This window comes from Stylophora pistillata, chromosome 9 (assembly GCF_964205215.1).
Source record: "Stylophora pistillata chromosome 9, jaStyPist1.2, whole genome shotgun sequence".
Classification (NCBI taxonomy): Eukaryota; Metazoa; Cnidaria; class Anthozoa; order Scleractinia; family Pocilloporidae; genus Stylophora; species Stylophora pistillata.
In genome coordinates this window covers 7,163,710-7,189,839 of record NC_142527.1, presented here as the reverse complement: position 1 = coordinate 7,189,839, position 26,130 = coordinate 7,163,710, and the positions used below count along the sequence as shown (strand labels likewise).

Sequence of the window (26,130 nt, the reverse complement as noted above, 5' to 3'; positions counted from 1 at the left end):
AAACGAAGAAAAGAAACATAGGAAATGAAGTACGTCAGAGTTAGGTGGAGCCTCGTCAAAGAACTTCCTCGATTAGTTCAAAGCGTGACACAGTAAATCAGAATCCCGCTGAGAAGTTAATAGTTGGTCATCGTATCGCAATTTAGCGAGATAAAATTATTTTTTAAGTTTGGAGAGTGGAGAAGTGGAGATCATTTTTTAATGATAAATTTGTCATAACATTGCTATACAATGCACATGCGCGTGTTCCTTGTGCTGACGGCCACATCAAGTATAATGAGTACTAAAGTATACAGGCTGATAGTTTCGAAAGAAACTGTTTGGGGTTGCGTCGGTGTAGTAACGAGATAATTTGGATATATCAACAAAGTTAAAATGGTAAATTGGCCACCGTAACGATTACAAAAGCTGACGTTCCGAGCGTTAGCCCTTCGTCGGAGCGAATAGAGGAATTGTGGGTTGTGTGTGCTTTTAAAGGCAGAAAATGGAGCTACGTTATTGGTGGGAACATGGCAACGAGAAAAACACGAATAAATTAGTGGAATGAATAGCGTTCGTTGATCCCTGTGGGATTTAGACTGCCGGTTTGAAAGATGAGCCTTTGTTCAAGAGTTTCACGGCTTTCCATGCTACCTAAGTGTAAGGAAAGACCGCAGATTGCCATATGTTGCTTAGAATGATTAGGTAAATTAAAATGTCTAGCGACTGGTTTCGTTGTGTCCTTGTCATTCTTTTCCACGTCTCGAAGGCGTTCTCAGAATCGGTCACCTAGTCTTCTGCCTGTTTCGCCGATGTATATCTTTTTGCAATAAGTGCAAGTTATGCAATAGATTACATTGGCGGAGGTGCACGTGAAGTGATCGGTGATCTTAATGGATCGTTTAGGTCCCGATTTTTTATCAGTGTTGTGAATGAAAGGACACGTTTTGCATCAAGCACGAGCGCATTCAAAAGTGACTGGTTGGTCATTAGTCTGAAAATATTTTTGGTCAGAAATGAAATGCAAAAGTCTATATCTTCATAATCTCTTAGGGGACTCCCATACCTCACCGCATAAGAACGAGATGGTATCCCTGTAGTCCAAATTATCTCTTTGCTACGGTTAATCGCCAATTTATTTCATCTGTTAATGACCATCAAAGTGTAATAACCATTTAAAATTGACATAATGCTGAAAAAGAAGAGAAAAATGAAAGAAAAACTGAATACATTGTTACTTCAAAGAGCAGCACTTGTTTACATAAGTGCACCATTTGTAGTTAAGCATAGCGTATAGACATAATCGAGGCTTTCCCATATTGCAAGATCTTGTGGGACTACGGATAGATATTAGTGTACTTTACTTGGAAAGTCTTCGATTATCACTTACCTGCTGTCAAATTACACCTATAAAGCTCAAATTTTAGAGCACAACTGTTGGAGCAGATTGTTGGGTTCAATCTTATGTGCTAAGCTACGAGTGAAGTATTGAAAGGAACTCTTTTTGTATCACCTATGTTGCCTTGAAACACCTGAAACAAAAATAATTCAAAGAATGAAACCCATTTTGAACTGTAAACTTACTCTTCACAAAGTATATGCAGTTACCGAGCTGCACCCTGCACCTAAATACTCATATACGTGTTCGCCAAATAAATATTATTCTCTCTTAAACAACACCGCCCTCTCCAACCCCCACCCCACCCCTACCCCCTTCTCCCCTCCACCCCACGGCCCATTGAAAATAGCATGAATGAAATAACCAGGCGTGCACCAGACATATGTCCAGTTATAAGTGAATTATATATTCAACTAGTACCTTACGATTCCATTGCTCCATATGGTTGTTCCACTTGTTTCCATCATCACTGGAACTCACATAATAGCGATTAACAAAAGAGCCAGAAACGCCTTGAGTAGCAATCGCAGTGATATTTCTTGAATGCTGTAAACTGACTTGTGTCCATGGAGCTGTCATTTTTATCAGGAGCCTAAGGTTTGCTTTTGCTTAGCCGTGCATAACGAGGAAATGAATCAGAATTATGTGCTGATGACGGTATGATATCTTTGTTTGGAATAGTACCAATTAAAGGTGAAGAACAACCTATAAAAGCAGTAATGAAAATTGCAGTCGCCCTAGCCTCTACAATAGATTGTGAAACTATTTGCACCCGCGTACCAGGAGTTCACCCACATAAATAGACCTAAGCTAGTGGTTGAAAAGCAATTAATGCAAACCTAACGTAAGGAAACCCATGAAATAGTCGGAGTGGATCCCCGCTTGAAAAATATATGGCCAGTGACAGTGCAAGTATCGCCTTCAGTCTATACCCGCATTTTTTTTCTTTTTTTACTACGAATACATGGTTTGATATTTATGTTCTTAGCCTTATTCGAGATTGGAAATTCAAAGTACGGTTATGTAGTATTGGAACAATGGGCTTACCATTGGCAACTTGCTCTTCAGTAATATTAATAACACTAAAAGTGATAGGATATATGGTGCATATAGCAGTCATCATGATACCTCGTAGATTCCAACTTGAAGCTGGTATGGTCGACACTGTTCGCTGTTGTTGAAATCGAAATTTTAGAAGGTGTTTAGGGAACAGAGCTGACACCAGGAAGTTTTTATTTTTTTGTGACGACTTCCTAGAATTATTTTTGGGAACCACGTGCTTCAGTTTGCTAAAACAGAAGCTGCAACACATACACACAACAACAACAAAAAAACCCCCCGAAAAACCAGATTCATCCTGCTGGTTATGTCGTTATAGCAAGTTTCGATATCATCGCCATCGTCCAATGGAAAGTCTTCTCCGAATATAAGTCAGTCACCATAACTGTAACGTACGTCGCCACAATTTGATGAAATATTTCCCAAGCTGAAAAACTTCTTAATTTTGGCATAGCAGGTCTGGAATCGAGCTGATTGCACGATTACAGAGATGCGTATCAAAATAGATTAGGCTATAATGGTAAATCATGATTGAATACTCCCAAAACTTTATTTGGCAGTTTCCATTTTAATGATCATATTTTTTTAACGTCCTATGATGCTAAATAACCATAAGTTACCCAGCCTCTTTGTAAACGAAAGTCCTTGTGGATTTATCTCCAGTTTCTCAACGAATTAACCTGACTTACACACGCACGATTAGATGAGGTGCTATTAAAAGTAATATCAATCGAAGCGAATCCAGTAAATGACTTAGGGAACCAATAAACGGGTGAATAACGGCTGTGCTGTTTCATTTACGTTTCATATATAGTTTCTTTCTTCTTTATTACAGCCTTTTAAACGTATTCAAGAGGATCGCGATGGTTTAAACGAACACAAAATTAAAAAGAAAGCCTCTTCAGGCCAAATTAGCCCATAGCGGCAAACATTTCTTACTTTGTATTTTTACTGTCTTATCCTTATCCAGTGGAGACCTTTTCTTTAAATGTTATGATATAAAATGCAAAGTTCTGGACACCATGAAGGCAAAATGTCAGAGTTAATGATCAATGAGGTACTCCTATCCGGACTTTGAAACTATTCCAAGAGCATACTCTCATTACCATGACCTTTGATTCCTTGGTTTCATGCTAAAATTTTCATTGGAAAAATGGTAAAAAAAAAAAATGAAAAGAAAAAAAGTGTGCCCCTTAAAAGTAGAATAACTTATTTTAACATGGTAACAACAGAAGCAGCCGATTGAAGCCGGTTTTTCGTTTGTTTTGTGTTGTCAATGTCGTTGTTTTTGTTTTGAAAAAATAAAGCGCATAATACCTAAAAATAAATCCAGGTAGTATTAGCACTTTGAAAAAAAAAAACAATAATGACAAAACAAAATAAACAAACAAACGAAAAAAAAAAAAAAAAAAAAAAGAAAAAAGAAAAAAACGTCTGTCAGCTCTGTTCCTTAAACACCTTATAAAATTTCTATATCGATCTTACTGACCATTTTCGACCGCATCGGCAGTGAATTAGAATCTACGGGAGATTATGAGGTCCGCAGATTGCACTTTTTTGCTGTTTGCCTTTGGTGTTACTATTACCACTGGAGACCAAGTCACAAATGGTAGGCACATTTCTCCCTAAGTATTTTATGAAACTTTGAGTTTATCGTTGTTAAATATAAACTAAAGGCCAGCGAACATGTACAGTGTAAATAAATTTTTCTCGCGGGGATTCCGCTCCGACTGTTTCAGCGCTTTCCTTTATAAGGCTCGTACACATTTGGCAAGAAAAAAATGTCCCACATTCTTTCTACTTATGCATGTAAAACCAGCGTAGAGTAAATTAGGCGATGGTGTTAAAATTATTTAAGAGCGAGAGAGATCATGGTTAATCATATGATCGAGTTCTTCAAAAATTTCATTTGGCATTTTTCCATATTTATGATCATGAAATGCAAACGCTCCATGATACCAAACAACCAACCCTCTTTGTAAATGAAATTTTTAATGGATTCTTTTCACTGAAGTTTGCAGCTAGTTTTCTCGAGGTATATAAACAGACTTAAAGTGCTCTTTTTAGTAACATAAATCAAAGCAAATTCAATAAGCAGCTGCGAGGGAAACAATAAACGGGCGTGTAAATACAAAGCCTGTACTGTTTTATTTAGGTTGATATAGCTCCTTCCTTGGTTATTGCAGCTTAAACTTATTCAAGATCGCATCGATTTAAATGGATACGAAACTTAAAAAAAAAAGAAGCTGCTTAGAGAACTTCTTTTATTATCATGACCTATCTATCGTCCCTGTATAGCGTCTTTTTTTTTTATTGAAGGCCAATATCAATCACAGCGAGAAAACCAATAAACGGGTGAGGAACGCCTGCGCTGTTTCATTTACGCTTTCAATAGCTCCATTCTTCGTTGTTACAGCTTAAACGTGTGTAAGATCACAATCACGTTTATTTGACTTAACCGGATACGAAACTTAAAAATAGAGGCTTGGCCGGACTTACGAACAGGAACAGGCGAAGTTGTGAAAAATTTAAAACGTGTAAAGCCAAGCCTCTACGGTCATCGGCCCCCGTAACTTTGGCTTAAAAATACAGACGTTTAGTTATACTTGTAAAACTCCCAGAAGAAGTCTACGACAGTTAGAAGAAACGCGTCGGAAAATAAAAACAGTTTTACAACTACTGTTCGTCGAAGTGCTGCTCACTAGTTTATATTCAAAAAGTTATTTAAAAAATAATTTAAACAATTGTCCACAAATGCTTATTTCCAGCGCGTACTCCCCCTTCTTGGAGTTTGTTAATATTGTTTTGCATTGACTGATAGGTTACACTTTTGTACAAGGCACATGCAGTTTTAGATTTTGCCCTTGATGTACAGATGGCTTGTTATGTTCACAAATTAATAAGAATTATTGTGCTTTGAAACAATGTTAAGTTTTTTGTAGTTTCATTGCTGTTTTGCAAGAATGTGTGACATTTATAACGTAGAAAAAAAGTTTGCTATGAAATGTTTACTTTGGATAGTACATATACATTTGAGGAAGACTGAAACATTGCATACAGATATTGCTTATCATGGAATGGAAATCACCTTTAATAGTAGATTAATACTATCAGTTAACAATCATTTTTATTTATTTACTTATGTTGATTTATCAATAAAAATACCTGATCTTTCGCATGTAGTTCAAATTGGTTGGCCTGTCGTTTTTGTGAGCACTTATTAGACACAACATACACTGCTCGGAATTAGAAAAACATCCAGGTTGTCCATACTGGCAAATACTGGACAACCCAGACTTCGGTTGTCCTGATAAGGACTTGGTTGTCCAGGGCCGTACAGATTTCAAAACAAAATACAACAACAACAACAACAATATATAGAAGCCCCTTTTAAAGATAAATTCAAAAGGATTTGATGTATACTGAGTGACTGATGTAAACTACGGAACGTGAATACGAAATAGTTTCCACACGCGGAAGAGTTCTAGACCTCTAATCTACTATAAAAACTTATTGCGTAAACACACTTTTTAGTTCGCAGATCGGTTGAGACTTTAAAATATAAACCTAAAAAATCTGTCCCTCGTACCCGCCATGTTTTCCTTGAAGGCTTTGGAGGCCGGGAACAAAGCTTTAAACAGGTGTTTATTAATTTCCGGTGAGTTTTTTTTAATTTCAGGAATGAAAAATTCAACGATTATTTGTCGTAAGGTCCTGAAATTAAGATTATTAATCGCAAAGGGCTTCACTTACGATTATTAGTCGCAAAGAGTGTACTATTGCGATTAATAATCGTGGAAAGTACGGCTATTAATCGTGACTGCATCATTAATAGTCGTGTTTGACGAGCTTTTAGACTAATAGTCGTGCATCGTACGGTTAATAATCGCATCTGACAGCAAATGTCGTGATTAATCGTACTCCTCTCCAGAGAAAGTTCAACCAGAAATTTTTTTTGGACGGCCGCCATTACGACCAAAAATTCAGAAGTTAGTACTTCTTCGCACATGGCTTTCCAAGCAATAAATGTCACACATTTGAAGTCTTCCTGGGTTGAAGTTCTCAGTCAACTTCATTTCTGTTTAAAAAGTGTATTTACCAACGACGTTTTTCTTTTCTTTCGTCCTTCGACGAAGTTCAGAGCGGGCTTTCGATATCGTGAGAGAGTTGACCAACGTTTCTTCTCGATGACCTAGAATGTAAGTAAATACGTTAATTTCGGACAGGTTTTAAGTAGATTTAAGTTTAACCGAATACAGTTGCAAACGAACAGCCAAATAGGTCAAATTACGACAAATGCCAAATTCCAATAACGGCCTTTAGCGAAGTTGAAACGTATGTTTATGAGCAAGCGACAGATGAAACCAGCGACAGTGATCGATGTGATACAATTATTTCAGGTGTGGATAATTTGCATCGCACTCCGCTAGTCCTAGCTTTACTGAATCAGAAATTTCCAGACTCAATCCTGAAAAAGAAAAACGAATTCCCTACACCGATTATATATTTCTTTTCTTTTTTTTTTTTTTATTTTAATTTCTTGTTTAATCAAACGAGATGTGTTTGCATTTTTCATAAACAAAGAGGAAAGATTAATTTGAGTCGCGGGTTCATTTCTCCATCCCGCAAGACTAGTTCTTTCCAGAACTAAAGTGTTTCGAAATGGGTCGTTCAACAGCGATGGGGAAAACGCTGTTCCAGAATGGAAAAACTATTTTCGATATTTGAGCGAAACCCACCCCAGCGAGATTTGGCAAATGTCACGCCGATTCGGTGAGATGTCTTTTTCTGTTCTTTTCAATTGTGATGCTTATCTAGTGGTTAAATAGTCGTTTTTTACCCGAAACTGAATGATAGACAAGTAACAACAAGAATGGCCTTTCTTCGTTTATCTCAAATAATAACTGTCTTGCACTCTTTCATTTTAGGCATACAAACTGACAAATAAATCTGAAAAACAGTGCGCGACTGTTGACTCGTGCTACCGATGCGATTATATTTAGATACGCATCATTTAGATCAAAACACATTACGTTGCATGGGTTTTTTTTCGGAAACTTCTCTTATTCGATTAGCATATTTCTGAGAGATGAATTAAGGTAATATTGATGTGTACAATGGGTTCTTATCGAAAGTTTTTTTTTCCGCGGTCAAAATTCAATTTGTAGGAATTTCGAAGCTTGCGTCACGCACCCGCTCCGGATGAAAAAGGAAAAATTCATATTAATCAATGTTATATTTGTTTCAGCCCAAATACGTTGTGTCGGCGACAGAAACATTCTAAAAACACTCACAGGGATTCTAGAGTATTCTTTCGTATTCATTCGCCATAGGCAAAAGAACTCTTCAAGTTAGCTCTTTGTAATACCGTGCTGAAACCTTTTCAAGTTATTTTCGCGGGAAAAAGTCACATAGTTTTTCAGCTGACAAGTGTATACGAAGAAAAGCTTTACATATACCATCAATCTCTCTAATTCTCGCCTATAACTTTGCATACCGCTTGGATTAATCTGATCGGTATACCACAGTGCATTTCATAAACCATCTTTCATCGTGGCTGTTTGATTGAATCATTTTTTATGGCTCTCCCTCAGTTTAAGAAAGGTTTGAATCTGCAGCTACTTGAAAACAGAGTAAATGGACGTTTCTTTACCAGTTTATGTGATTACCTTGTATGAATTTGTACCTAAAATCCATGTGAATGTTTTTAGAATGTTTCTGTCGCCGACACAACGTGTTTGAGCTGAAACAAATGTAACATTGATTAATATGATTTTTTTCTTTTTCATCCGGAGCGGGTGCGTGACGCAAGCTTCGAAATTCCTACAAATTGAATTTTGACCGCGGAAAAAAAAAACACTTTCGACAAGAACCCATTGTATACTTAGATATTACCTAAATTCATCTCTCAGAAATATGCTAAACAAATAAAAGAAGTTTCGGAAAATACGAAAACCCATGTGACGTAATATGTTTTGATCTATTAAAATGACGCGTATCTAAATATAATCGCATCGGTAGCGCGAGTCGACACTGTTTTTCTGATTTGCTTGTCAGTTTGTATGCCTAAAATGAAAGTGCAAAACAGTTATTATTTGAGATAAACGAAGAAAGGCCATTCTTGTTGTTACTTGTCTGTCATTCAGTTTCGGATGAAAAACGACTATTTAACCGCTAGATAAGCATCACAATGGCAAAAGAATAGAAAAAGACATCTCACCGAATCGGCGTGACATTTGTCAAATCTCGCCGGGGTAGGTTTCACTCAAAATATCGAAAATAGTAGTTCCATTCTGGAACAGCGTTTTCTCCATTGCTGTTGAACGACCCATTTCGAAACACAATAGTTCTGGAAGGAATTAGAGTCCTGCGGGATGGAGAAATGAACCCGTGACTCAAATTAATCTTTCCTCTTCGTTTATGAAAAATGCAAACGCATCTCGAATTACGTTTGATTAAACAAGAAAATAAAAAAAAAAAAGAAAAGAAAAGAAACGGGGTAAGGAAATCAGTGGAAGGTTTCTTTTTTTTCGGATTGAGTCTGTCAATTTCTAATTCAGTCAAGCCAGGAATAGCGGAGTGCGATGCAAATTATCCACACCTGAAATAAATGTATCACATCGATCACTGCCGCCGGTTTCATCTGTCGCTTGCTCATAAACATACGTTTCAACTTCGCAAAAGGCCGTTCTTGGGATTTGGCATTTGTCGTAATTTGACCTATTTGGCTGTCCGTTTGTAACTGTATTCGGTTAAACTTAAATCTACTTAAAACCTGTCCGAAATTAACGTATTTACTTACATTCTAGGTCATCGAGAAGAAACGTTGGTCAACTCTCTCACGATATCGAAAGTCCGCTCTGAACTTCGTCGAAGGACGAAAGAAAAGAAAAACGTCGTTGGTAAATACACTTTTTAAGCAGAAATGAAGTTGACTGAGAACTTCAACCCAAGAAGACTTCAAATGTGTGACATTTATTGCTTGAAAAGCCATGTGCGAAGAAGTACTAACTTCTGAATTTTTGGTCGTAATGGCGGCCGTCCAAAAAAAATTTCTGGTTGAACTTTCTCTGGAGAGGAGTACGATTAATCACTACATTTGCTGTCAGATGCGATTATTAACCGTACGATGCACGACTATTAGTCTAAAAGCTCGTCAAACACGACTATTAATGATGCAGTCACGATTAATAGCCGTACTTTCCACGATTATTAATCGCAATAGTACACTCTTTGCGACTAATAATCGTAAGTGAAGCCCTTTGCGATTAATGATCTTAATTTCAGGACATTACGACAAATAATCGTTGAATTTTTCATTCCTGAAATTAAAAAAACACTCCGGAAATTAATAAACACCTGTTTTTAGTGTTTTGAGTATCCCTACCGGGGGTACACATATCCCAAGTGATATGTGTGCGGGGATACACATATCATGGGGTACACATATCACCGCGACACCGGGTTACCTAGCCTCTCTTCAACTGAGAATACTTGCGGATTTCTTTTAATGGAGATTTTCTGTCAGTTTCCTCGACAAATGCAACCTGTCTTCTACACGCGTTCTTGGATAAATTGTAATATAAACCGAAGCGAATTCAGTAAATGGCTGAGAGAACCAATAAGCAGGCGAGCAACGCCTGTGCTATTACACTGATTACACTGACGTTTCATATCTAGTTTTACTCTTGGTTATTCAGCCTAAGCGTATTCATAATCATTTTGATTTAAGCGGATACCAAACTTAAAAAAAAAAAAAAAAAAAACTGAGTGTCAAAGTCAACGGTGGTAGGCACATTCTCCCTTAAGTATCTAGTCTTACTTTGAATTGATCGTAATCTGCTGTAAAACATAAACTGAAGGCCATCAAACATGCACATTCTAAGTGTGTTTTTCTTGTGCAAATTCCGCCCTAACTATACAATGCTTTCCTTTGAAAGTTGGTTAGGTTTGTATACATTTCGTAAGAAAAAGCGCACAAGGCTAACAAATCGTTTTGGTAAAAGGATTTGTTAGTATGTTTGCTATCGTCTTGACAGAGGTATTTCTTCATTTTAGTACGACTTACTCCGGCGTTTTGTTTTTGTTTTTGTTTTTGTTTTTTTTTTTAATTTATGTTGTAGCAGCTATTTGAGTTCAAAGTCTGAAGTCATTCATTTCATGAATATAAAAGTGTGCTTTAGAGTAAATAATGACTAAAAGTAGAGGAAGAATTGATCGACTAACAGGGTTAGCCAATCAGGTTATCCAAAAGTAAAGCCAATTTAATGTAAATAGAACTGTATTAGAGAGTAGAGATTCAAGGGAATTGAAAAAGGACTGGTCGAGAGTGCTTAGTGCTTGTTGCTAAACATAGTGCGTTCCTAGGAGAGTTTGCCCCGCTATTAGAACTCCACCCTATTATGCGGAAACTAAGTACAAGGTCATTGCTATCTCATTAACCGTTGGCGTAAAAGGGAAGGCAAAATAGATACCACCACTCAGGTACTGTTTGATTTACGGAATGATCCCATTCTGGTTATTCACAGTTTTATTCAAACAAAAGCTTTTGCAACATGGTGGGTGTAGAAGTTTTCGAGGCTTTCAGAGGATTTGTTCAAACTCATTTTTCTGTAGCTATATTTTATCGGTAAATGGCTTATGAATATAAAATTGAATATGAATAGAATGTTGTTGTTGTTGTTGTTGTTGTGTTTTTTTTTTTTTTCATTCCTTAATCGTTCGGCTTCTCATAGGGGTGAAAATATGCTCCAATTATTCCTTTGGCACGTATACCCGGGACCTTAATTGGAAGAAAGCAAACAACAAGTGTGAGGAACAAGAAAATAGTTCCCTTGTCACCATGGAAACCGACGAAGAATGGAACTTCGTCAAGAACTTGACCAAGAAATATGGACAATATGATAAACACTGGTTTATTGGCTTGGAAAGAGTTAACAGATCTCATACTTGGCGCTGGTTGAGTGAGAAAAAAGGGTGGACTAACGGCGGGTCGTCAGATAGAAAGTGGCGTTGGAGTAGAGGAGAACCCAACCATCATAAAACAGAAGATTGCGTAGAGATGCTGAGGAATGGAAGATATAATAACATAAAGTGTGAAGCGGAAAAATATGATCGCTATCCAGGATATATATGTGAAAAGCAAGTCGGTAAGTTATAATCACGCCAGTCTATGTTTATCAGAGAACAAATCGCAGAATGCGATGAAAAGGTCTTAATGCTGTAAATGGCTTGAACCCGGGGGTAACATGTGAAAGTGTAGTGTGATCGTCTGGATGTTAAATCCAATGACCAATAACATCACGAAAAAGCTGACCAATCATTTTACACGAACTGAAATAAGAACATTCTACTGACAACAACTATTCACTTGACTCTGATGATGACTTCCGCACAGGTTGTCGAAACGTCACTCGCTACAACCGACAACAGTCCTTCTTAGGACTACACTCACCCGGACGATCACACTACACTTTCACACGAAAAGGTCTTAGTGGACTTTAATTGTATAGCAAACCTGAGTTAAACTCCCATTATTCCCCTAGATTGTTCCAAAGTTTCGAAAACAGAGGATATGTTCGAGTGGACGACGGGACCCTCATCAACCAGCCAATCGTCAGCAATAAAGACAACGGCCACCTCACAAAGAACACAATTTACATCTGCTGAAATTGAAGATGGGAAAACGATGCTCTCAGAAGGTAAGATTTGATTTGTCAAAACTTGAATATGTGATATGTACCTAGTCTACTGCACAAGTCATTTTGCATGTCTTACCACCCCCCCCCCCCCAAAGAAAAATTAAAACAGAAAAACAAACAAACAAATAATCAAACAAACAAGCGAGACTGAATATTCGATCATTCCAAGAGGGGAATGGGAAGGGAAGCCTATGAGCTTTTGCATCAAAGCTTCCGGTCCTTCCAAGGTGTGTTTGGCAAAAGCTTTGTCCTTCTCCTATAAGGGTGTCCTATTTATGACAATAGGTCTAGCTTTCATCATTCATATGCCGAACTCCGATCCCACAGTCCTTCAGAAACATCAAACTTAATAGTTTGTTAAAGACGACTTAGTTGGGGATGTTAAAATAAGATCAGTTGATGTCTTAACAAAAGTTGCAATTTTGAGAAACATGGATCTTGGCGAGCTATTTGAAAGCAGACCACAGAGATAATTGCACACGTGAATACAAAGGTTCCAGTGACATATTCCATCGCAACAATGAGACGACTCCTCGCTTCTGGTCCAAAAGCAGAAAACTGTGTGAGCAGGCTGGATATGACCTTGTTTCTATTGAAAGTTAAGGGGAATGGTGATATCTAAACCAAACTATCCAGGCTTTGAAAAACAATGGAGTATTCCATTAGGCTGAATAAAGAGAAATCATCCGGACCGTGGAGTTCGATGAGTGATAATAGCACAGTAAATGCGTCAAGAAAGGGAGCTTGGCCTTGGGAAGAAGGGGAACCTTACAACCAAACCTCCAAAAATTGCGCGAAAATGTACAAGATGCACAGAGGCCTTGCCGGTCTCTTTGATGATATAGGATGCGAAGCAGAATTGAAACTAGCAGATTGTATACGTAAGGGGTCCACTAAATGTACTGTTAAAAAAGGTTGGTTTAAAAATCCACAAAGCATACAGTGGGACGATTATAAATACGCAGAGTATATAATACGCCAGGCGTTATCTACGTGTAGTACGGTTGTTAACTGTTCAAAGCATTGCAATTTTTTTTTAAATTCAAAAGAGCTCTTTGATAATTTGAACACGTTATGCTCTGAATGCACACACTTCTGCCTTTTTATTCAGTTTTCCGCCACCTTTGACCCACAGAATAATATCCAGTTACTGGAGATTGGTTCGCTATCAGTTAAACAAGACAGTCCCGAAAACGAGTAAAGTTTGATACAACATCTTGACAAAAACGACATTATATGGAGAGTCCATTCGCACAGTGTTAGGGTATGCATCGAAATGAAGAAAGATGAAATCAAACAAATAGAATTTGATTTGTCGGTATTTTTCAAGCGTATAAGTGAGATGAATGAAGGAATTTAACAGGTTTGGGGATGGTTCTGAGTCTAAGGATTTCTTAAATCTATTTTCTCATCTACTGCTTTGCATCAGGGTCGACTCATAAGCCACAAATACCGGTTATAACTGGTTTCAAGGAATCAACAACGAGGGCGACGAGACCGTCTGCCCAACCAAGTGCTGCAACAACTTCGAATTCTGCACTGCAAAACCGATCTACATCTAATCAACCAAGAAAACATACGATATAACTTTCTTAACGTCATCTGTGCCTATTTTATAAATGTCTACATGTGTCTGTATTAGCTGCATTGGACGATCGATATGTTGGTCGATTGATTAATTGTTTGATTGACTTGTTCACTTAACGATTCATTCCTTCATTTGTCAAAAAAATTAATAAGTCTCATTAACATTTCGGTCATGAAACTCCATTTGAAAGCAATTAGGTTTAGATTCATTTTTATTTTGGTGGCGTATAAAAAGTAGGCGGGTGATTCTGAAAGTAAGGATCTCTGCAAATTATCTTCTTTATCATATATATGTGGGGTAAAATTACTGAACTGTGATTGGTCCAGACAGAGGGCATGTTTTCTTAATTTTTGTAATTGTCCCGGGAAAAATTACTTCAAAATGATTGGCTGAAAATCGCTTAGCAACGACTGCCAAGGTAAATAAATTTCTGTTTGTTTTGTAACAATGGCGTCCTGTTTTGTGCGAGATCAGTAAGAAAACATTCTGCCCCTTATATTATAAACAAGTAATCACATGGTTCATCGTAAAATTAAGGATTAATATCACTTGTGTTTTCGAAAGTTGCTGAAAACACAAGTGATATTAATCCTCAAATTTACTCGGCCCCATGCAATTACCTATACTTATTTCTTTGCGTCAGCGTTGACTCGTAACCCAAAAAACCGATTACAACTCGTTTTAAAGAATCAACAACGAGGGCGACAAAACGCTCCACCCAACCAAGAGGTGCAACAATTTCAACAATACAAAACCGACCTACATTAACTTAACCAACACAAAGTACAACGTGACTATCTTAACGTCGTCTATGTCTACATGCCTATGTTTTAGCTGTATTGAACGATCGATTGGTTGACTCACAAATTGTTTGACTGACTTGTTCACTTATCACTTCATTCATTCATTCCTTCATTTATCAGAAAAATGAATAAGTGTCATTATCATTTCGGTCATGAGTCTCCATTTGAAACAATTATCCGGTTTCTTGCATTGTTTTCTTTACTTAGCACTAAAGCAACGTTATCATGAATGACAACCTCATACTTCCCAAAAACTTAGTTATAAATCAGTAACTTCTCTTTAGAGAGACGTTATGAGGTGTGCCTTACGCTCAATAGTGTCCACTAGATCGTTTTTAAGAAGGTGTCTCTGTAAAAGCGGTCCGGTCGATTTTGCTTGAGACACAGATTCCCCTCATTTCTTATGTGCTGTAAGACATTCGTGTGCCTATACTAAAACCACAATCCATTTGATCGGATCTTTTCATTTTTCAGAGTTTTACGGTCGAGGCCTGTCGTGACATTTTAACTTAAAGTCGTGAGACTTTAATTTCAGACAACTTTGGAGGACAATTAATTACAAAAAAACTACAGAACTCAGCAAAAAACAATTACCACAGCCACGTATATTAACTCTATCTTATCCATCGAGGTGACTGTCGTGAACATCACATTTCAATCAAGGAAACAGGAAGACTTCAATTACATCTTATCGTTTCGCTCAAGTCACAAACGCGAAAACCAATCAAATTTAAGGTAAATTTTTGAAAAAGTGAGGCGTTCATAACTGATCCAACTAACATAGCTAGGAGTTAGACGCTATAGAAAAGTTAAATACAGAAAAAGACCTTTGCGGCCCGACCTTTGCGAATAGTTTATAACTCCGCGAACTTACCAGATTTTCGGCAATCTCCAAGTTTGGCCGCCATTTTGAGGGACTTGTCAACATGAAGCGTTGCAGACATAAATCGAGCAGGTAGATCTAAAACCGTCAGAAATACATATGAAAGTAATTCAAATGAGCTTTACCTACAATTCAAGTAGCAAAATCTGAAATTATTTCTTAAAATTACCATTCCTACGTCCCGATGCGACCATTTCTTCCAACAATTCAAACACTACAACTAGTGTTCAAATTCCTCTCGTCAGTCTACTATAAGATCTAACCTGTGCCACCCAAGCTTCGACTCGATTGTCAAGTACGAATTACATAACTCAACTGCGTCATCTTTGAGGCAATGTCACACTGGTTTTTTGATTTTCTGACCGAGAAGGACTTCAATCACGAAGCGATTGCCATGTTTACCTTATAAACGAACCGCTGACCAGCCACTAAGTGAAAACAGTACGGCTCAGTGGCGAGGGGAAGGGTGTGGGGTGGGTGCGGGCAGATTATCAGAAGATTTTTGGGAACATTCGAATATATTCATTAAAGTATCATAATATTCATTACGACTCTCAGTCCTTGTGCAAAAGTATGCTTTGTGCTGCAGATCTAGGCAAATTTTGTTTTGCTTCGTATTTTTTTTTTCTTTCAAACAAATTTCGTTCCAAAGGGATCGGCATCAGTTCATAGCTTTATAAAAAAGTCTTTACCATTTAAATAAATGTGTTTAGATAATCGAGATAACCTTTGAACCTCTTGTATCGCTTTAGAAGTAAAGTTACTTGTCTTTTGCTCAACTCCGAGAACGTGGAGCGACAAAGACGCGACACGCCTCTCGCGGTTTCTCCATTCTCATTGGATTCGCGTGACCTCACTATATTTAAGAAAAAAATAAGAAACTGCTCGCAGTCAATCGCAGTTAACACACAAGACAAAGATTTGGGGCGAGTGACTTATAGAGGTATAGGGGTATCTGCCTAGCGCGGATCACACCCACCTTAAATTCGCTTTTAAGGTACCGCTTACTTGAGCGTAGATAATTTTCCTACTGTTTCGCCCATCCCATGCCTTGTCCTACATCTCCAAGGCTTTCAACAACCTCACACAGATCGTTAAATGCTTCCGCACCTGCAGCACTATCATAATCGAGGCCTTGAACCGATGTCCGAACAGACGCATAACACTTCCTCAAAATCCGTAAAAGGGTAGCGCGGCTTAGTGATGTGAACCCAGACTCCTGGCAGTAAGTCATATACTGATGACTATTCGCTCTGGGATAATCATCCGTATTACATTTGGAACCTTAATAGTCTCTTTCTCGATAACATTATTGTTCTTTCGTCAAAAGGCAAATCTTGGATAATACGAGGACTAGTAATAAACGCTATGAAGTGTCGATTTGAGCAGTGGATACTCTCATCCTTGTCGTCGCAACTGTTAGCAGTGGTGCTCCCCTTCCATATAATAAGCAGTGGCGTCTGGCGTCCCTAACACGATAGCGAGATAAATCGGGTATCCAGTCTCGGAGCTGATTCAATGTCAACTTATCAACCATAATAGGCAGGATTTGCCAACGCGTCTCCCAGCTGCACGGTAGCACTTGTGGCATCCTCTCCGATCTGTTACATTGTAAGGTTCTTTGTATGACACCACAGCAATAGACTGCCTTGAAGAGAGAACCACTATCACTCCGAGCTGTGTTTTGTAGAAGTGGTAGATAGACCTTCAACACCAAAAACTTTGTTTTGAATAGTTGAATCGATTGGATGAGGAAAGAAAGTCTCTCTCCAAATGATGATCAATTTTTTTAGAAATGATCGAAGCGCGTGACAAAAATGCGGATAAAGCCCGAAGAAGTTCTTCTGGCAAATGCTCTTTGGGTAACTGAGAGAGCGAACCCTTACTTTGTGGTTCAACGACGAAAAGGCCAAGGTGGAGGTGGTTTGACTTCGCTTCTGATCGGTACTTTAGATAATGTTCTCGACACGAGGCCTGCACCATTTCGCATACTTTTACAACTGCCAAGTTCCGACATTAGTTATGTGATTGCTAGTGCAGCATCATTCCAAGAGATTGAGGAGGACTGCAACTGGTTAACAAAACATTTTCTGGGGACATTAGAAACTACTGAAAGTGAAGAGGACATCAGAGAGTTTGTGAAGGTAAAGATTGAAACAGCAGATCAAGATGTTGCGGCAGAAACAGAAACCAACAGATTTAAGTCAGCCACAGTAAGATTCCATAGGATCTTTAACATCCCAGCTGAGGAAAAACTTGTTAACTACTATTCCTGTAGCTTCTGGAAAGGCAGAGTTCCCCGTCAAGGCTGGCTGTATTTATCTGTTAACTACATGTGTTTTTATTCATTTTTGATTGGAAAAGAGGCCAGGCTTGTCATCAGATGGTTGGATGTTGTGTCTCTAGAGAGAAGCAGTAGTGTCCTAGTTACTGATGGAGTCAAAGTCACAACAAAGGAAGGAGAGAATGGTACACGATTACCACCAACTGTCCAATTACACCATTCGATTACAGCTCTACAGAAAAGTAAAGCAGCTGAAATGTGATAAAAACTTGGGCACTGGGGTAGGACAGGTTGGACCTCAGCCTACCACGGGGACATGGACGACCCCGCCAACCATAGTGTGGGGTGACACCTTTGGCAAGTGTTCGCAACCCCGCAGCCACCCCTGCTAGGGTAACAGCACAGGGTAGATAGGGCTCTGTAAAACCTTGGTTGGTATTCTATCTAGTGGTGACACTACGAATAATAATGCCATATCTTACCTATGTGAGAGATGGCATGGGTCAAATGGCAGGATAGACCGGGTTCTTCAGCCTTGCAATCGGTTTAAGGGAGCCAACCCTAACAGAAAATCTGGAGTAGAGCCCCATAGGCGGTGGATAGATATACTTGTCATCCTCCGGCAGCTTGGTCCTCAACGGCGGATCAGGGAACTGTGAAGGCGAATGAAGGCTGCAGCAGAACTTAGAGGTGCCGTCGTCTTGTTTCTTCCTTGCCACGGAGTCCACTTCTGAACCTGTCAAGTACTGTGTGCGTCATGGAGCGCAACATGGAGTACACACTAAACAAACGCACGCGCAGGCGTTTATTTCATCACATCAACTCATTCAACATTATTTATAGCAAGTCTACCGGCGATCAAGGATTGGCGACGGGGGCAGGCTCGTGAGGCTGGGAGCCCCTAGTCATGAACTGGCACGTGCAGGAGGAACACGTAACTATGAATTCGTTCAAGTTTAGGAACTGAAGTGGGGAAACTGGTCCGGCAGCGGTGATCTGACTGAGCAGTCCTTTTTAGGATCCACTCTGCTCACCCCATCAGGGGAGGGGGCTGGAGAAGGTGCCCTAAACATAGCCTACCTCATTTAATCTTCCTGGGAGGCCGCACCCAGGGGAGCACCACTTACAGCGGTAGGAAAAGAAAAGACAAATCTAAGACCTTATAATTTGGAACTTGGAACATACGCACATTAATGGACACAAACTCGAACAGGCCAGAAAGAAGAACAGCATTCGTGTCTTGAGAACTAAAGAGGTTTGGATTTGATATCGTTGCCCTCAGTGAGACCAGGAGAGCAGAATAAGGCCAACTTAGGGAAGAACAATGCAAATACACTTTTTTTCTGGAAGGGTAAGGCACAAGATCAGCCGAGAATACATGGAATAGGTTTTGCCATAAGAAATTACCTGCTAACCAAACTAACTGAACAACCAGTGGGAATCAATGAGAGGCTTATGACCTTAAGAATTGGCTTGGAAAAATCAGAATGTAACAGCAATAAGTGCTTATGCTCCAGCCCTTGATGCTGAAGAGGAAGTTAAAGAGGCCTTTTATGCTGACTTGGATGAGCTCATTTCTGCCACATCAACTCAAGACAAACTCGTCATACTAGGGGATTTTAATGCCAAGGTAGGAAGATATCACAACATCTGGGAAGGTGTAATTGGAAAAAATGGAGTAGGGAAGGCTAATTCCAATGGTAACATGCTACTAGCAAAGTGTGCAGAGCATAACCTTCTGATCGCCAACACTGTCTTCAGGCAAAGAGATTCAGTCAAAGTGTCATGGTAGCACCCAAGGTCAAAGCACTGGCACCTAATTGACTATGTGATAGTGAGAAAGAGTGACTAGCAAGATGTGCCTAGTACAAAGGCTGTTACTGCAGCGGATGAGTGCTGGACCGACCATCGGCTCATTTCATCAGTAATGTGACTCAAGCTCAAGGCTCGGAGCAAATGCCATAACAAGCCACACAACAGAAAATACAATGTTACTGGCCTATAAGATGAGTAACGTATACAGAAATTAGTAAAGAGGCTGAAAGAGTATGCGCCAGAAGAATTCCCTACAGATGTCACAGAACACTGGGAACAATTAAAGTCTGTCATCAAAAAAACCTGCGATGAGGTGCTTGGCTATCAAAAGAGGAAATATAAAGACTGGTTTGATGAAAACAATTTGGAACTGCAACAGCTGATAGACAAAAAGAGAAATGCTTTTCTAAAACTGAAACAAGACCCGAACTCTACAATCAAGAAGACCAGATATATGGAAACTAAAGGTACTCTGCAAAGAAAAGTAAGAGAAATAAAAAAATCAGTGGTGGAGGGATAAGGCTGAAGAAATACAAAGCTTAGCAGATCGAAATAATTCTGGAGCTTTCTTCAAGGCTACAAAAGAGGTATATGGCCCTCGTATGCAAGGTCAAGTGTCACTGAGAAGTGAAGATGGTACAACTGTTCTGAAAACCAACAAAGAAGTTAATGCGCGATGGAGAGAACATTTTGAAGGCCTATTTAATTAAGAGACCACATACAATGCAAATGTGCTCAACCTTATAACACAGCAGCCTATCAAACAGTCTCTATGTGACACACCAACTCTAGATGAAGTAAAGGCTATATTAAGAATGAAAAGCAATAAAGCTGCCTGCCCAGATGGTATACCAGCCGATGTATATAAATTTGGTGGTGAAAAGTTACAAGAACAACTTCATCAGCTTATTATCAAAATCTGGGCAGAAGAAAAAATACCACCTGAACCGAAAAATGCTAATATAGTTCAAATTTACAAGCGAAAGGGTGATCGGTCAGAATGTGGTAACTACAGAGGAACATCACTCTTCAGCACTGCCGGTAAGGTCCTATCAAGCGTACTTAATATGAGACTCCAGGGTATCGCAGAGAAAATCCTTCCAAAAAGTCAATCAGGTTTCAGACCAAATAGGTGAACAACTGACATGATCTTCTCTGTGAGACAACTTCAAGAAAAATGCATGGAACAGAACAAACCACTATACTTGGCATTCATCGAGCTCACAAAGGCATTTGATACTGTTGCTAGAGAACTGCTTTGGGATGTGCTGGCAAGATCTGGATGTGCTCGGAAATTAATTAATATGATAAAGCTAATGCATTATCAGATGACATCAACTCCGCTTGTTAACGATGGTGCTTCCACACCGTTTGAAGTAAAGACAGGAGTGAAACAGGGTTGTCTAAAGGCGCCAACACTGTTTTCCATCTTTATATCAGTCGTGCTCCTCCTTGCATACCCAATATTACCAGAACAGTTGATTGAAATTGCATTTCGCTTTGAGGGAAAACTTTTCAACTTGCGAAGATCACGTGCAAAAAGTAAGATCTCTAAATCTGCAGTGGTTGAATTCCAGTGTGCAGATGACAATGCCATAGCAGCACATCCTCAGGAAGATCTAAAAACTATACTGGATGCTTTTAACTATGCATATACAGAACTCGGCTTAAAGATAAATGCCAAGAAAACTCAAGTTCTCTTCCAACCGTCTCCAAAAGACACAGTTAAAACTCCACCATCTATAAAAACTGGAGAAACAGTCCTGGAGAACGTGAATAACTTTACGTATCTCGACAGGACTTTATCTTCTCATGCAAATGTGGACGCAGAAGTCAATCATCGAATACAGCAAGCGGCGGCAGCTTTTGGGAAACTCCAATCTAGAGTGTTTCAAGACCGAGATATCAGGTTAGACACAAAAAATCAAGGTGTATAAAGCCATAGTTGTAACCACCTTACTATACGGATCTGAAACATGGACAATCTACCGCAGACACATAGCAGCCTTAGAAGAGTTCCAGCAACGATGTTTGCGGAAAATGATGACCATTAAGTGGCAAGATAGGAGAACTAATCTCAGTGTTTTGCAACAAGCAACTATGTGTAGTGTGGAGAGTGTGATTGTGAGGAACCGGTTGAGATGGAGTGGCCATGTAGTGAGGATGGAAAACAACAGACTGCCAAAACAGATGTTTTACAGTGAACTGACAGAAGGTAAACGGGATGTAGGAGGACAAAAGAAAAGATTCAAGGACAGGCTGAGAAGTCACCGTAACCAGTGCGCTATTGACACTAAAGAATGGGAAAATCTAGCAATGAACAGAAATATTTGGAGGAAAGCAATAAGAGATGGAGTGGAAAAGTTTGAGGAAAGGCGTTCAGAAGGCATAAGGCTGAAGAGGGAAAGGAAGAAAGAAAAACAAGAACAGCCACGGACAGAATTACCACCAGGTCTGTGTTGTTCAGAAGGTGATAGACAATTACTAGCCCGTACTAGCCTTTACAGCCATTACAGAACTCACCATCAGTCAATGATGTGAAATGGACACCTATCTTCTACACAGAAGGGGAGCCAACGACGACGACGACAAGATAGACCTTGCCCTGCCTTCCGCAAATAATAGCGTCGTATTCTTTCATTCGCCTCTTCCCAAGGCCGTTGTAGCCGAGAACGAATGGGACTGATTTCTCGAGTGCGCAAATAGTCATTGAGTGGGTCAGTGGTCTTGGACTTAGGTTCGCGCTTTGTTGTAGCTGGTGCGCTGTCAAAGGAGATCTCCTCAGAGGAAGACGAGTCGTCGCTAGGTGGCAAATAGAGGCTTACTCCTGAGGTGGCTGGGGTACTGTGTTCAGGACGAATAAGAATCGTCTCCTCAGCCTAGAATAGCAACGTCAACTGTTATATTGTGCACGGTTCATGAGGCTTTTCCATGCTGATATATGAAAAACAAGACATGGCATAAATGATTGAAAAACTTTAGAAAAAACCAGAACAATAGCGTCGCTAAGTATAATCAGGAGGTCTGATTAAAAAAGAGCGATGCAGAATAAGAGTTTTGTGGTAACTTAATGAAATTCAGGCTTTCATCCTGTACATATAACATCAATGGTATATGCGAGACTCCCGAAAAAGCCAGTACATACCAAAGAAAGCTCATGAATACTTTCTGAAAGGGTAATAAGTTGTGGGTCTTGGCAACGCGACAAACCCCTTCGCCACCCAGTGCCCAGCGAAGAACGACGAGGGGGACAAATATCTATTTCAGAAATGTTGGGAGGAAAACTGAAAATTGAAAACCTTGCTAGAATCAGTTCCACTTCAGTGTCTACGCCGCTGCCGGTCATCAGCCCAAGAGAGCTTTTGTGACGTGATATATCCTTGTTACAAGTTAGCAAGGGAACTAAATCTTGGACTTTAGTGCTTCGAGTGTCTTGACCGTATTGGGCACTAACTAGCCGCTTAAACGAGCAATTTCTCTCCATTTTCCAATTCTTTAACCAATGACGCAGAGCAAATGACTCAATTTCGGCAGAAGTAAACACATGCGTCCTAATTACTCGGGATGCCGAATTGTGAATAATGTTTAATTTCATTTTTTTTTTCTTTCACAAAGTGAGCGCTCAAGTTATACAAAACACTTTAACAGACCTAAACTCCATTTCCCTGCACATATTTTTGTAAAGTTGTAAAGATTTTAATGCAGTGGAGTTTGTCCGCGTAATAAGGTTTGCTGAATTTAAGAAAAAGTTTGGAGCCTCGCACGTGCTAGCTTCGCTCATCGGGCAATATAACAGTTCGGACTCTAAGAGAATTCTATATTTATAACTTTTTGAGAGGTAAACAAAGCGTTTCCCATATATCTATTTGCGTTTGGTAATTATCTGTTTTAAACTTAGATCCCTCTCGATGGCCACCCTCAAAACAGTTTTACTTGCTCAATGGTCGTACGAAAAGAAACATGTCTTGTGTGAACACAAAAGCAAATCATTTTCCGTTTCCAAAATGATAGTTTTCGAAGAATCACATAAGAGCGTGCGTCTATTTCTGCATCGAAAGGTATCTTGTTGAACATAATTCCTTAAAAAGTCCACCTGCCATTGGCAAATTGGTAAATATAAATAAATAAAGACAAATTACAAAAACTCGCTTTGCGGCCAGCAACTTTTTCAGATATACATTACTATTCCCTTTTAACTAGGTTTAGGAAATCACTAGCAATGGGCCTGCACAGGTATTTAAATCTTGAAGCTAAAACTAGATAGGATTTCTACTTTTTTGTTGGGAATTACCTCCAAGATCGAACCAATATTATCAATAACCGAACGCTAACAACGAAATAATTTTCTGTCAGTTTTCTCGACAAATGCAACCTGACTTCTACACGCGTTCTTGGATAAATTATAATATAAACCGAAGCGAACTCAGTAAAAGGCTGAGAGAACCAATAAGCAGGCGAGCAACGCCTGTGCTATTACACTGATTACACTGACGTTTCATATCTAGTTTCACTCTTGGTTATTCAGGCTAGGCGTAATCATAGTCATTTTGATTTAAGCGGATACCGAACTTAAAAAAAAAAGAAAAAAATGAAGGTTAAAGTCAACAATGATAGGCACATTCTTCCTTAAGTATCTAGTCTTACTTTGAATAGATCGTAATCTGCTGTCAAGCATAAACTGAAGACCATCAAACATGCACATTGTAAGTGTGTTTTTCTTGTGGGAATTCCGCCCTAACTAATTCAATGCTTTCCTTTGAAAGTTGGTTAGGTTTGTATACATTTCGTAAGGAAAACCGAACAGGGCTAACAAATCGTTTTTGAAAAAAGTTTCATAAGAATACGAGTCTACAATTCAGCTATGAGGAACCTACAGAGAAAGTTTTTGTATTCTCGCTACTTATCAAACCAGCACGGGGTATATTAGGCGATAATATTAAAATTATTTAAGAGCGTGAGACACTATGGTAAATCATATGATTGAGTTCTTCAAAAAAGTTAATTCGGCATTTTTCCATGTTTATAATTATGAAATGTAAATGCCTCATGATACCAAACAACCATAAATAACGGAGTTGCCCACCTTCTTTAAAATGTATTTTCTTACGTGAATCCGCTTCTTCTGTATTAATGCTTTGTTTCGAAAGGTTTCATGAAATTTTGTAAGAGACAGTGAACAGGTTCGGTGGATAGGTTGAGGAAAATTTTTGATTAAAGTTTATAACTACCAAATTAGATAATCTGAAAATCAGCTCTGTGAAACCTACAGGAAAATGCTTTGTTCTCTCTCTACTTTTAAAACAGGTCAGTGACATGAAAAATGTCATTTCATGAGTGAATAGTTTTTAATGATTTTATAGTTCCCCCCATTCTTCCTTGTATGTTCGCTATTGTCTTGACAGAGGTATTTCTTTATTTTAGTACGACTTACTCCGGCGTTTTGTTTTTGTTTGTTTCTTTTTTTTTTTTTTTTTTTTTTTTTTTTTTTTTTTAATGTATGTTGTAGAAGCTAGTTGAGTTCAAAGTCTGAAGTCATTCCTTTTATGAATATAAAAGTGTGCTTTAGAGTAAATATTGACTAAAGATAGAGGAAGAATTGATCGACGATCAGGGTTAGCGAATCAGGTTATCCAAAAGTAAAGCCAATTTGATGTAAATAGAGCTGTATTTAGAGAGTAGAGATTAAAGGGAATTGAAAAAGGACTGGTCGAGAGTGCTTAGTGCTTGTCGCTAAACGTAGTGCGTTCCAAGGAGAGTTTGCCCCGCTATTACAACTCAACCCCATTATGCAGAAACTAAGTACAAAGTCATTGCTATCTCATTAACCGTTGGCGTAAAAGGGAAGGGAAAATAGATCCCATAACTCAGGTAATTTTTGATTTACAAACTGATCCCATTCTGGTTATTCACAGTTTTATTCAAACAAAAGCTTTTGCAACATGGTGGGTTTAGAAGTTTTCGTGGCTTTCAGAGGATTTGTTCAAATTTATTTTTCTTTAGCTACATTTTATCGGTAAATGGCTCGTGAATATAAAATTGAATATGAATAGAATGCTGTTGTTGCTGTCGTTGATATCTTTTTTTTTTCATTCCTTAATCGTTCGGCTTCTCATAGGAGTGAAAATATGCTCCAGTTATTCCTTTGGCACGCATACCCAGGACCTTAATTGGAAGAAAGCAAACAACAAGTGTAAGGAACAAGAAAATAGTTCCCTTATCACCATGGAAACCGACGAAGAATGGAACTTCGTCAAGAACTTGACCAAGAAAGATGGACAATCAAATAGACGCTGGTTTATTGGCTTGGAAAGCGTTAACAGATCTTATAATTGGCGCTGGTTGAGTGAGGAAACAGCGTGGACTAACGGGTCGTCTCCTAGAAAGTGGCGTTGGAATAGAGGAGAACCCAACCATCATAAAACAGAACATTGCGGAGAGATGCTGAGAGATGGAAAGTACAATAGCATAAAGTGTGAAGCGAAAAAATATGATGACAATCCAGGATATATATGTGAAAAGCAAGTCAGTAAGTTATAATCACGCCAATCTATGTTTATCAGAGAACAAATCGCAGAATGCGATGTAAAGGTCTTAATGCTGTAAATGGCTTGAACCCGGG

General features: G+C 38.8%; 1 protein-coding gene across 1 annotated transcript; it reads left to right on the top strand.

Annotated features, from left to right (window-relative positions):
* The first annotated feature begins 3,498 nt into the window (after positions 1–3,498).
* Positions 3,499–26,130, top strand: LOC148723001 (CD209 antigen-like protein 2). Its single transcript, XM_088732039.1, has 2 exons — positions 3,499–4,046; positions 25,627–26,130. The coding sequence occupies exons 1-2, from the start codon at positions 3,971–3,973 to the stop codon at positions 26,046–26,048; spliced, it is 498 nt and encodes a 165-aa protein (XP_088588165.1). The 5' UTR covers positions 3,499–3,970; the 3' UTR covers positions 26,049–26,130.

Excerpts from the sequence above, each read along its gene's own strand:
- LOC148723001 (XM_088732039.1), top strand. The coding sequence starts at position 3,971 with ATGAGGTCCGCAGATTGCACTTTTTTGCTGTTTGCCTTTGGTGTTACT. Across the intron at positions 4,047-25,626 it reads TGGAGACCAAGTCACAAATG|GAGTGAAAATATGCTCCAGT; the intron begins GTAGGCACATTT and ends GGCTTCTCATAG.